A 12,906-nucleotide genomic window follows, 5' to 3' on the forward strand; every position below is an offset into this window, starting at 1 on the left:
CATAGCAGGGCGTGCAGCAGGACCACGGCGACAGCTGCAACCATGATTTTAGTATCACCCTAACCCAAGGAAACATGCTGGGTGAAAAAAACATAAGGACTTCGTGGAATAAGCTCCCCAGAGCTATGTTGGTAACAAGCATTTCTGGGACATGGATGCACACAAATGGAAAGAGAGAGGAGAGAGAAGCTCAGTGTGTCAAAGGAAGTCCCCCGGTAGTCTAAAACTATAAACAGCATAATTAAGAGAGACAGGTTAAGGAGAGGTGCCTGGTCAGGCTAGAACTCTCCCCAACCGGATTGGGCTGTACTGGCCTGCCCCCCTCTACTTTTATTATATTATTGATTATTGTGTGATATATTTCATGTTCCTGGTCTGATGGTCTAATTTTCTTTAACTGTTGCTGTAATTATATTGTTGTCCGAGTCTAAAGGCTTTATCTAGTCTGTAACATAGCCTAACTAAAACTAAACAAAAGATGACTTACTACCATCTTTTCCTGTTTGTAGCCAAAACATTGTCCTAATTTGTGATTAGAATTAGTATTTGCATCAGTCTGCTTCAGTCATATCTTGCCACAGTTGTGTGGTGACCTGGATATCATTGTGTTTGTGGTATTTGGTTCACTCCCCATGGTGGTGGTCTGAGGGGGGGCATGGCCTGGGCTGTACGCCAGCTGGACCATCAACTCTCCTGGGTTGGAAGGGAAAGGTTGGCTGAGGGAGAGACACAATGTGTGTGTGTGTGTGTGTGTGTGTGTGTGTGTGTGTGTGTGTGTGTGTGTGTGTGTGAGAGCGAGGTGGGGGGGGAAGGCCAGCAGACATCCCTAATTGATCCCCTCCAACCCAGTGCCCACTTTACCCCAGTCATGTGCGTGGCAGACCCAGAGGACAGAATGGGACGTCTGTATTCATGAAAGCGATCAAATATAGCCCGTGTTATGAAGTAACAGATAATGTAGAGCGAGCAGGTCATTATTGCGAATTAAACCCAGACACCCTGAACAGGTTTATTTCACACTAAAGACCTGCTCGCTCTTATCCCGCTTATTACAGAGCAAAAATTTGACAAAAAAATATGAATCTGATTTTTTTTTTTTCTATGATCACAACTGCATCCATGGCAACAGTCTATTATTCATAGCAGCGGTCCGCTATTCAGAAATTGCACACTATAGAATGTTGTAATTTACCAATCAGAATTAAGGATTTAACAAAGCCGTGTAATAATTAAATGTAACGAGTAAGTAAGTAAGTTTCCAGAATGGTGGTGGAGCTGATAATTTGGGTACATGACAAAGTATTCCAGTCATGTAATAAACCAGTAAGACTTGAAGTCAATATGGGATGCTCAATGCCCTGCTGGGATGTAACCTGAGCTATTGCTGTTCAGTCCCAGGTGCAGGTTATGGCTGGTATGGTGAAGTCATTATGGTATCCAAGGTAATGCATAGTATCATCAACTCAACAATTGCACAATTGTCTCAGCCCCAGTGAGATTCAAAGGTTGTATTTGTCACATGTTCATGTAATAAAAATGTCAAAACAAGGCAGAGACAGTGCTCCTTTTCTATAAAGGAAGGACTCATTTTACACCAAGCTTTGTGTGAGTCTAGATTCTTACACAGAGGTTTTAGATCATGTGTGGCAGCCATTAGTGGTACTAAACGAAAAGACAGGCTTAAAATGACTTTACGGAAATATAAAAAAAGTCCAAAACAAGCTCCTAGAAAAAACAAATGCAGGAAAAAGGTAAAATGTGCACTGTACACGATAATGCTCAAAATTGTCCAAGCATCAGACAGCTTTGCTCTCCCTCAGTCTCTCAGCCGCACCCTGCTCTGTTGCCTCTGTTCCTGAAGCTGCGACTCGCCCCAACTTCCCTATCACAGCTCTCATGGGTCTGCACTCTGTGGCGCCTCAGGGGAACACGAAAACATCCGCCAGCACCACAAAAACAATCAAGACTCTCCAACGCAGGCACTCTCTTTCTACTTCTCAGTCTCAGTGGGGTTAGTCTATATTTGACAACCTTTAATTTCTGGGATTGTTCTGGTACCACCTGAAATTCCATAGGATGTCCCTCATTTTGGGCTGATGTCCATCACCTTCCTCTTTCTTTGTGCTGTAATTTTAAACTCTGGCAAATTTCTGAGGACTATGGTTAACTGCTCCTCAGATCTCTGCAGGGTAAATCCAGACAGCTAGCTAGACTATCTGTCCAATCTCAGTTTTCTGTTGCACAACTAACAACTTTTGAACGTACACACATTCCACCAAAACAAGTTCTTTCCCGAGGCTATTTTGCAGCAGCAACGTGGCTCCATCTGACGCTTAGCACCGCCCAAGATGATTGGGATCGGTTGATAGAAATGCCAATAAACCAGAGCACGTTTTTCTCCCATACAGGACTAGCCAGACCCTCCTCCGCAGTGCTGTGGAAGAAGGTCTGGTCCCACCACAGGACTACATGCTTGCGTTCCTGCTGGAGAAGATATTGAGCCATTTTCGTCGTCTTGTGTTTGGTTTCTTCTTCTACTGTCTGTATACAGCGCGCAAGCTTTTTTTAAGCTGAAAGTGAATTTCTGTAGCAGAAACTGCACCACCTATAGGCCTGGAATATGAAGTAGCGTGTTGAGTCATTTACAAATGGATCAGTTTGGACGCAAATATTCTTGAAACAATGCCAGGGAAGACGGGGGAAGATGGTTTTGGTACGTGTGGCCATGGCCTGAGTTGACAGGAACAATCCTTTGAGACCATTTGCTGGTTTTTGAAACTCTAGTGTCAAAAATGAACAGTTTTTGGGATGGAAACACATATTCAAGCAGTTTTGGGTAATAGTAGCCTCCCTCCCATTGCTGTTTAATCTGTACACAGACCCACGTCCATTCTCTGAATCAGCAACATACGCATTCACATTTCCTTGCAATCCTTCTGTTGCATTCTCGTTTACAGTACAATGTATTCCTTTAGTTAACGCTTTTATTCAAAGCAACGTACAATAGATGCATTCAACCATGTGGATACCAACCCGAACACTGCAAGAATCATGCAAGTACATCAGCTTCAGTAAATATGCTGAACTGTTTCAAGTACTGCATTTAGTGCTGCGGTGTAGCAGGGAGGAGTAGGGAATGGTGGACCCAAAATGCAGAGGCAAGGCAGCTAGGCAGACAAAAGGTTAGAGGTAGAGGATATATTAAACAAGGAGTCCAAACAACAAAAAGGGAGTCCAAAAAAAAATCCAGCAGGTAAAAACAAAAGAGTAAAAAGAAGCAGGCAAAAACTAATGTCCTAAAGGAAGCAACAAAAGAACTGAATAACAAAAACAAAGGAAAACCAGAAACAGAAACTACTGACCAAAACTCACGGCCGAGAAGACAGGACTGAACACGGTTGGGAAACACACAAAACAATCTGACACTGGACAAGGGGAACGCCAAGACTAAATACAGAGGGTAATGAGATAACACAAGACAGGTGACACAAGGGCTGGGAAACAGGTGAAACACATTAGGCTGGGCAGAGCAATCAAAAAAGGCGGGAAAACACAAGACAGGAAGTAAAATAGACAAGACAAGACAGAAAACCAGAGACTTCAAAATAAAACAGGAAACTGAGCAAAATACAACACAGTAAACAGACTACCAAAATAAGACAAAACACCAAAACCATAACATTTAGAAACAATATGATATAGAAAAAGACTTGACACACTGATTCATTAATTTCATTAACAAATTGCCACATTTTTAACAAAATCACAAATAGTTCTCCAAAACGTCGTGATGATGTTGGTGGTATAGTAAATGTCTCCCCTGTTAAAAGAAATGGCAGTCCAGCTTGCTAAGTTGTAAAATATCACTGATTTCCCTGTTGTCCTCCACAGTAATTGCAATGGACTGCAGAAGGAATGCAAAAAAGGTAATGGCGCATGAGACTTTAGCAACAGGTATTAAATGCTTAAAACATGACTCAAGTGATTCATCAATAATCAAAATGGTTGCTTATTAGTGTTTTGTCCATCATCGAGATACAAGAAACGGAAAGACTGAAAGATATGACACCAGTTGATTTTCATTATTACCACATATATTAAAGTCAGTGGCCATGGTCAATTGTTAACGAGTCACAGCTGGCTCATTATCATTACATCACCAGGGAGATGCAAAAACCTCATTGTAGCTGAGTGTGCTGGAGTCTGGAGTAGATCACAGAACACGATGAAAGCTGGATTTGAATATACTATTTGCACTTCGCACAGCTCTTTTAAAAGCACAGTGCTCGGTGTGACTGGGAGCTGTGAGACATGGCTGGTCTCCAATCACAACAGTGGCCTAAATGGCTATTGAGCATCAGGAGAAGTGCCTTCAGCTGCACGTGTAGCCCGTGATGTCTCCGTCTGAGATGCTGACATGCTGGAGCTTGACATGCCAGACTCTGCTGGCTGTGTCTTGTAGAAGAGACAACATGAAAGGCCTCACATGCTTTGTGAGATAGAGGAGAGAGAGAGAGAGAGAGAGAGAGAGAGAGAGAGATTACAGTTTTTTTCAATTGCTTAAGCACAATTTTGAAAACAGGGACAGTCTTTTTCAAAACACTACACACAATTAGCACAACCACACACACAATTAGCAGAACACCTCAGACCCTTTGCAAAATGAAACACTCTTGCAAAAACTATACACTAATTTATAAAAAAACATTTTGTTACCACGTTTCATTTGACTTAATTAAGTTTTAACCAGATACACACTGCTGTTGCTAACCTAAAACACTTTTAGCAATTCTACTTCTCAGTAATTAGAGTAGACTGAGAAATTTACAATAAGTTCACCAAACACTACACAAGACCAATGCTGCAGACTGAGGAAAATATCATTTATTTCTCCCCATATACCCAAATCAGTCAACATGTCAACGTGGAGAATCACAAGTTTTCATGCTACTACAGTAGTGTGCATAACACTGTTAGCTCAGCAAACAACAGACAAACATAAAATGCGGTATCCAGTACAGGTTACAATCACAGAAAAAACAACAACAAACAAAAAATGATCTGACAAAGTACAGAAAATACTAGACATTATCTCTTCGCCTAGCTGGATCTGGCCAGAGAATGTCATCAACATCACAGGTAATATCCTCATTGGCAAGACAACCGCCTTGAATGTTGAATCCATCCTTGCGCAGCTGCGGCGTTGACTTGGTCACCGGCGTCCTCCATGGCCTCAATGAGGGGTACCTGAGCCTGGGGCTTCAATGAGGGGTACCTGAACCTGGGGCCTCAATGAGGGGTACCTGAGCCTGGGGCCGCAGATCGTAAACCCTCGCGTGAATATGGGCCCCCTTCCTCGTCGTTCTCGACCCTCAATCCTCAAATGTCCCAGGGAGGGGTATCAAAAGTGCTGATATGGTGCATACAATGAGCAGCTGATTACTGTAACTGTAGACAGACTTTCTTTTACCTGTTTCCTTGTCAAAATGTCCTTGTGACAGATGCCGCTGTATATCTGCTAAGATGAGGAGAAGATGAGGGAGGCTGAACTCTTAGTCCAGCCTCCCTTAGCATCAATCCGTGGTTCACAACATGGTCCACTAGTGTTGCGCGACTTTCATTTGAGAAATTTGGTCCTCTTCTTCTTTGAGCATATTCTTCAGGTCTTTCTCTCCCTCTCCCTCTTCCTCTACCTCCACCTTGGCCTCTACCTCTGGCTGGGCCTTTTCCTCTTCCTCTACCTCCTTCTCCTCCTCTGTGGATTCCCCCTCTCACTTTCAGTCTTCTTCTTCTGACTCCTTCCATTTTGGTTGAGGGCAGTTGAACTTACCTGCTGTATTTTATAGTGCTTAAACCTGATTGGTGTCTACAATTAAGCAATCATGTGTTTGCATACCTGGTGGCTGTGTTTAACCAATTGGTTCATGGGTGTGTTCATTTGAAAGCCTTTGCTTTGAAATTGCAAGGAAATGACATCATGATACATTTACATTTTTCATACAAGTGTGTGTGATGTTTTGCAAAAAGTGTGAAGCTGACAATGTGCTTACAGTTGTGCAAATCTAGGCCAGTGTTTTGCTCCTTGAGTGTAAGGTTTTGCTAATTGTGGGAAAGTTTTAATTTTAGTGTGTAAGCAGTTGTAAAAAACTGCAAGGTATCCCCGGAAAAGAGAGGCAGTGTGTGACAGAGAGTGAGAGCAGATAGTTTTTACCTGGATGGTTGCCTCAAAATGCTACTTTATATTAACATCTCCATCAGGCATTATGAAAAAGAAAAGGGCATAAATAGAATGCCTCTTAAGTTTCCCACATTGGTTTACAGAATGAAAAGTACAAAAGTTTGGACTGGCAGAATGTTTCATGATTCAGAATTCTCTGTTTGCTTTTTCAATCCTTCATTCTCTTTTTGTTCATTTTTCTATCTTTAAAATTAGCTTGCAAAATAGCAAAGACTTGGCTGATTGACAGAATGAGTAAAACATGATACATCACCATGTGGAGACATTTTTAAACTAGACTATTGACTCTGTGAGGCTGTAGTTGCGCAGTGTGATGCTTTGAGCCAAATGGTAACATCAGCCAAATGGTAACATCAGCATGCTCCAATGTTCACAATGGCAATGCAATAAAATTTATGTTTAAAAGATTTGTTTGACCTGATGATGGTGCTACATCCAAAATGAGGGGATCTCCAAAGTTATTGCAATTCATCCTGAGGGGAAAATGAATGTCTGCGCCAACCTTCATGGCGACCTATTTAAAATCACAAAGCCCTTATTGGTGGCGCTAGAGGAAACGTCAGGGGATAATTACCAAAGTCACTAGGGTACATGTACCAAATTTTACAGCATTCCATCAAATAGTTGTTGATATATATATATAACTGATATTTAGCGGCGAAGGCCCTATTGAAACTGAAGGAATTCTTCTTTCTTCCGACAAATGAATTGCCTTTTTGAGGGACTTAACACTCAAAAACTCACCAAAATTGGCGGTTGCATCAAGCCTGGTGAAAACTTACATATTTTAAGGGTTTCGGGAATAGGCGCACAAAAATGGCTCGCTAGCGCCCCCTACAAAATAAAACAAATGGAGCCCCTGCAGTACGTCTAACGTAGACTAACAAAACGTGGTACACATATGTAGCATGTCAAGACGTACAAAAAAGCTCATTGGAGCCATACCCCCCCAAAAACAAACCATAAAAAAAAAAAAAAATTTTTTTTTTTTTGCCTTTTCATTGTGTTATTTTAAATTTTGAACTCCTCCTAGAGATTTCATCCGATCAACTTCAAATTTGGTCTGTGCCATAAGACCTTAAAGATGAAAAGTTATTGAATTAATAAGAATTGTAATAGCGCAAAAAATGCGCAAGTTATAGAGGACCAACTTACTGTAGGAGGCCATCGAAACAGGAAGTGGGTGTAACTTGAGTATACATTGACTAATTGGCTCGAAACTTTTCAGGATTCATAAGAGTCCAACCCTGAGGACATCTACAGGCTGATATTGAGTCAAAGTCATAGCGCCCCCTAGTGGCAACAGGAAGTAGACCTAAAAGTCAAGGTGCTATACTTTAACGATCTTTTCCTAGAGATTTCATCCGATCAACTTCAAATTCGTTTTGTGCCATCTCAAGACCTTTACGATGAAAAGTTATTAAAAGCTTGAATTTTCGTCCAACGGTGTGGGCGTGGCGTGGTGGCCATTTTGAGCATTTATCAATGAACAAAGAAGTTGTTGTAACTTGAGTGTACGTTCTCCAATTTCTCACCATTGACAAGAGTCCAGGCCTGAGGACATTTATAAACAAAAATTTACTTTTGGTTATAGTGCCTCCTGGTGGCAACAGGAAATCAGCCTTATATGACAAACATCATCCGATTTACATGAAACTTATAATGTGTGGTCCACATGTGATACTGAGCCACCCCCTATACTTTAACCACGCACATGTACTCAGATCACCTTTATGACTTTTGCACCGTTTAAGGTTGACTATTGTGTAAGGTATCATTGAACTCAGCAGAGAGGTCCTATTTCATTGGTCATGGTTTTTCCCGCCCCCTATGCTTTAGTTATGCCCCTTTTTTTATAACTAATGAGCCGTTTGATGTACGCTATTGTGTGAAGTATCATTGAACTCAGCAGAGACTTCCATTTTCATTGGTCATGGTTTGGCCAGCCCCCTATGCTTTAGCCCGCTTTCACAGCTAATGAACTGTATGACGTAGAGTCTTGTGTGAGGTATCATTGAACTCAGCAGAGAGTTCCCTTTTCATTGTTGATGATTTGCAGTGTCCGAGTGCTGCCCGTCCAACGCTACTTGCAGCTTTAATTCAGTTTAGACCAATGTTTCTCAAATGGGTGTACTAGTACCCCTAGGGGTACTTAGGAGTACTGCAGGGGGTACAGATTTATTGAATGCATAATTACTAAAATAATTATACTATAATAAAGAATACATTTAGTGATGGATTCTAACCATTTTAAATAGCACTAAGTGTTTCTCAGTTACAAAGTTGTTGTTTTTTCTTTGTTTTTTCTACAAAAAAAATGTTTTGCGCTGTTAAGGGGGTACTTGGCTGAGAAAATATTTCTTTTATTATTGAAAAAAGTTTGAGAAGTACTGGTTTATTCCAAAGTGGTAGACCGACAATGGGCACTTTTTATATTTTTATTTTTATAAAAAAAGAAACACATCAAAAACATCTATAAGCCTTTCAGATTTTGTTGTTGTTTTTCTCCAGTTTAATGTAAAAACAATATTTTGTCAAGCCACTGAGAAGAAGTAGATTTCCAACAAGTCAAATTACATCAAATGTCTGTAGCGGAGCGCTTCCAGGACTCAAAAAGCTAGCTTGAGGTGCTCCTTGGATGGGACAAACACAACGCAGAAACCAATAAGGAAACTCCAAGGCACTCTCCCCCAGAATGATACAAAGCCTCTAGCATGTCAAATTACATGACATGCTACAGTATAAGTGATGTAAAAACTAAACTAAGTTTTTCTTTCGTAAAATGGCACACATTTTGTGCAACATCAACCATTGCAATAAGTGCAAAATGCTTTAAAGAATAATTTTTAGACATTATCTACAGTTGTTGAGAAGATGAAAATAAATTACTGACGTTGCAAGACGAGTTGTATCATCCGTCACATTTGTCATTATTTTGCCAGCTGAGAACATTTGGGTATAAACAAGAACAGAAAATGATGAGAACAACACTAGCATGTGAAACAGAATGACCTCAAATAACTTCAGATGGATTTATTCGTCATACTGCTGGAGGCTGTTGCTGGGCCTCCTCCTCGGGGGTCCTAGACTTAGAATTGGCTCTGAGGCATAATACTCTATGAGCAAGGCAGACTGAGTCAGTTGAATTTTAAACTGTCCTTGACTGAATCACTGTGAAGATGAATCATGCTGAATTAAGACAAGTTATTTGTTTAGTGATCACAGTGCATGCCAACTCTTTTTTAATGTGACACTATAGCAATCTGAACACCACTATTTCAGTCATACATAGTGAACATTTTACAAAATGGATTTGAACATATGGAATGCAGGCAGTGATCTGATGATGCACAGTGCTGGAGGATCCCTCTCGTCTTATTGCGCAGGATGATACCGCAGCTCCGCTACGGCTTCACACTCCAACCCACCTTAAAACGGTTCCCAATGGTGCTGCGTTCAGGCCCTACGTGAAAATTGGGAAAATGCAAAGACCTTTTCATGACACAGAAGTCAGAAACTTGCAGTTTTGGAACCCATATCGATCCCAATTCCTCCGACCCACACTAAATGTTGTGTCATGCATAAACACCTACAGTCGAGCAATGGTAGTATTACTGTCTTTTAAACAAGCAAGAGGTAGCCTATTTTCATTGCATTTACAGGATAACCACCTGTTGGATTTTACCATCTGTGGTTGGCACTGTGCCATTGTGAACGCATAGCTATACTACAAACAATGAACTCATTTATTAAAATCCGGGCCTGTCTTTGTAGCCTACTGTAAGTAGGACGTTTCAGTCTTACCCAATCCTCATAGGCTACTAATAGTTACTTTTAAAAGTTACAGTTACCACAACAGGTTTTATACTATAGGGCCTAATGATACTATTTTTGCCTTCTGTTTTATTTTTGTTTTGACTGCAGCTTGCTGTATCCTAATGTGTTCTAACTTTACTATAAAAACGGTTAGCAAGTAGGCCTATTTAAAAAAAATAAAGTTACCCTATATCATGATATTATTGCTATCATTGTAAATGTAAGTGCGTTTAGGGTGAAAATGCCAATAATTAAAAAGCTGGCCCTCTTTCTAGCCGCCATGAGCACACTGAGGTGGTTTCCTTTAACCAAAGTCTAAAATCTCCGTGTATTTCCATATTCGTTGAACGCAACACTCCAGCTGGGAAACCGACAGCGCAGGTGACCAATCAGCGGCCGGGACTTCTTCCCACGCACCTCAGTGAAACCAGTGCGGAGGCGGGGCCGCGGTTATTTAGGAGCTCGCGCCTGGTTTCACTGCGTCGTGTGCTCTCGTCCCATTGGCGCAGGTGATCCGTCTCAGGATGCGAGAGGAGAGCGGAGGAGAGGGGAAGAGAGAGGGGAATGCGCCGATGGAAAAGTGTCCAGGGCTCGGTTAACAAGAAAACAGGATACCGGCCCGCGTCAGTTCGTTCTTGGGACATTCGGCGATGAGAGATTCACCGAAAGGGGCACTTTGAGATATGATGAGGTTTATTTCTGGTCGGCAATAGTACTATGATTTGGTATGTGGCCACTTTGATAGCAAGTGTATTCAGCACCCGAGGAACGGCCGCTCAAGGTGAGTCGAAGTGCAGTATCTGCATACACCGGCGCCTATTGTTCAAGTTTTAACTTACCTTTTTTTTCCTTTAAAAAGCAACCTTTTCCCCGCTTGTCTGTAAGCTAACTTTGGATATGTCGCTTGTATGTTAAACACGTCATAGCCTACTTTACGCAATGAAGTTCATACGTGTGTTCATCACCGCACCTGAGAGGAGCCCGGTGGCTAATGATGAGGGAAACGGACCAAGTTAACCGTTACATGAATAGTAACGGAGCTTAATTCCCACGGAGGATAAGCAACTCTTTGGGTTAAACCTGTTTTTAAAAGCGGACAACCTGCTAATTCCCACTGTAATACATCATGGGCGTGCGTGTTAAATGGCACTATCGGAGTTGTGACGTTTTGGGCTGGTTTTGCAGTCTGTTTGGGTTGACATTTCTCCCAAAATGTGTGAGTTTGGATCTCCATGACATATCCACTGGACTGTAGCAGCCGGCTACACTGAGCTGCACACTGGCTGCTAGCGTTTCGTGAGATGTGAAGGCAAATGTGATTAGCGTAGTGCACTGGTGTAGATGTCATTAAAATGCTATGAGTGGATTAACCTCTTCCTGGCGAGCTGTTTGTGCTAACTGTGAGTCAGCCCGCCTCTGTCCGTTAGAGGGAGCGCTTTCTGAGCCAGCACCGCGTCAGGGTGAATCTCAACAGTCCCCAGCACTCCCAGGCTGCTTCTCACTCAGCTATGTGGGATTTAACTTTGATAACATGTGTGATGACTTCATGGGAGCCTTAAACTATTTTCTACAATTCTAAATGTGCTTTTCTTGTAAGAAAGAGCCATCGGTCTTGTTTGACAAAAATGGCTCCATGGGTTAGAGATCCACCTTGCAGCTGACCCCTGACCTCCTGTAGAGGGCTGAAAGAGATGGGTTATTGTTGTGTCTAAAAGCCACACTGATGGGGGGGGGTCACCTCAGTTTCACCTTTCACGATATTATAAAGAGGGCTGCAACTAATGATCATTTCCACTATCATCATCAAATAATCTGCTGATTATTGTCTATTGTTTGGACTACAACATGTCAGAAAATAATGTAAAAATAAAAAAATGCCGATAACAATTTCCCAAAGCTCAAATTGAAATATTCACATTGCTTCTTTTGTCCAAAACAGAAAGGTTCAGAATACTATGATAGAATACTAAAAAAAACAGGAACTATTCACATTTCAGAAGCTGAAACCAGTGTATTTTGATGATTTGTGCTTTAAAAACGTTAACATTTTGATGATCGATAATCTATATATTAATTACAGCTCTAATACAGCTCTAATTATAAATTGCATCATCCTCTAGTAGGCGGACCGGCGTATCATTTGGCGGTCCGACACTGTGCATTGTGTGCATGTGAGCTTGTCTCTCATCGATGACGACAGGGACACGTGGTGAGGGAGTAAAGCTGTAGCAGCATCACACCATACTTTTTATAAAAAGGAATCCCTGCTACTTTTGCCCCCCTCCTTCCTTCCCTCCCTGCCACTCATCTTTAGAGGAGAGATGGAGAAAATTGGGACAGCGTCTGTGCTTCAGCATCACTGATTAGATGATTAAGAAAGGAGCGCATTATGATACGAACAAGCTTTCCTTCACTGCGTGTTAAACTTTTGACACCAAATCTTGCAGGTTTGTGTATGTTTATTTTTGTTGACATCCTTCTGGGATGCTACATGGGCTCGGCTGGCTGCACGGCACCCCGTAAGGCCTAAGTAATGTCCTGCCTAAAGAGGATACACTTAAGCATCGTCTGCCAAAAGAGGGAGACTTAGGGAGATGTTTTTAAGCGGCTTCCCTTGTCTCTTCCACGGTTGGGAGAGCCGGCAACTTGGCATAAATGAGCACTAACTTCTGAGAAAATGCAACTGTGACCGGACTTGTTTTGTAAAGACTGTCCCTTCAGTCAGTGTAACTGGTCATGCATATGGTCCTTGTCCCGTGCTTTAACACATGGACAGAGCCCTCAGTACTCTGCAGCGTCCGTGCTGTGCACACACAGACACACACAAACAAAAGCGAACACACTAGCCGTCA

General features: G+C 41.8%; 1 protein-coding gene across 5 annotated transcripts in view; it reads left to right on the top strand.

Annotated features, from left to right (window-relative positions):
• Positions 1 to 10,533: 10,533 nt before the first annotated feature.
• igsf9bb (immunoglobulin superfamily, member 9Bb) overlaps positions 10,534 to 12,906 on the top strand; it is a 147,149-nt gene continuing 144,776 nt past the window's right edge. For all 5 annotated transcript variants that reach the window (XM_039777471.1, XM_039777466.1, XM_039777469.1 and 2 more), the window contains exon 1: positions 10,534 to 10,835. Coding sequence is in view for 4 of the 5 variants with exons in the window: in XM_039777466.1 (XP_039633400.1) it covers positions 10,772 to 10,835 (64 nt within the window). In the remaining variant the exon portion in view is untranslated. The remainder of the gene's footprint in view (positions 10,836 to 12,906) is intronic.

The sequence above is a fragment of the Perca fluviatilis genome, chromosome 16 (genome assembly GCF_010015445.1).
Source record: "Perca fluviatilis chromosome 16, GENO_Pfluv_1.0, whole genome shotgun sequence".
Classification (NCBI taxonomy): domain Eukaryota; kingdom Metazoa; phylum Chordata; class Actinopteri; order Perciformes; family Percidae; genus Perca; species Perca fluviatilis.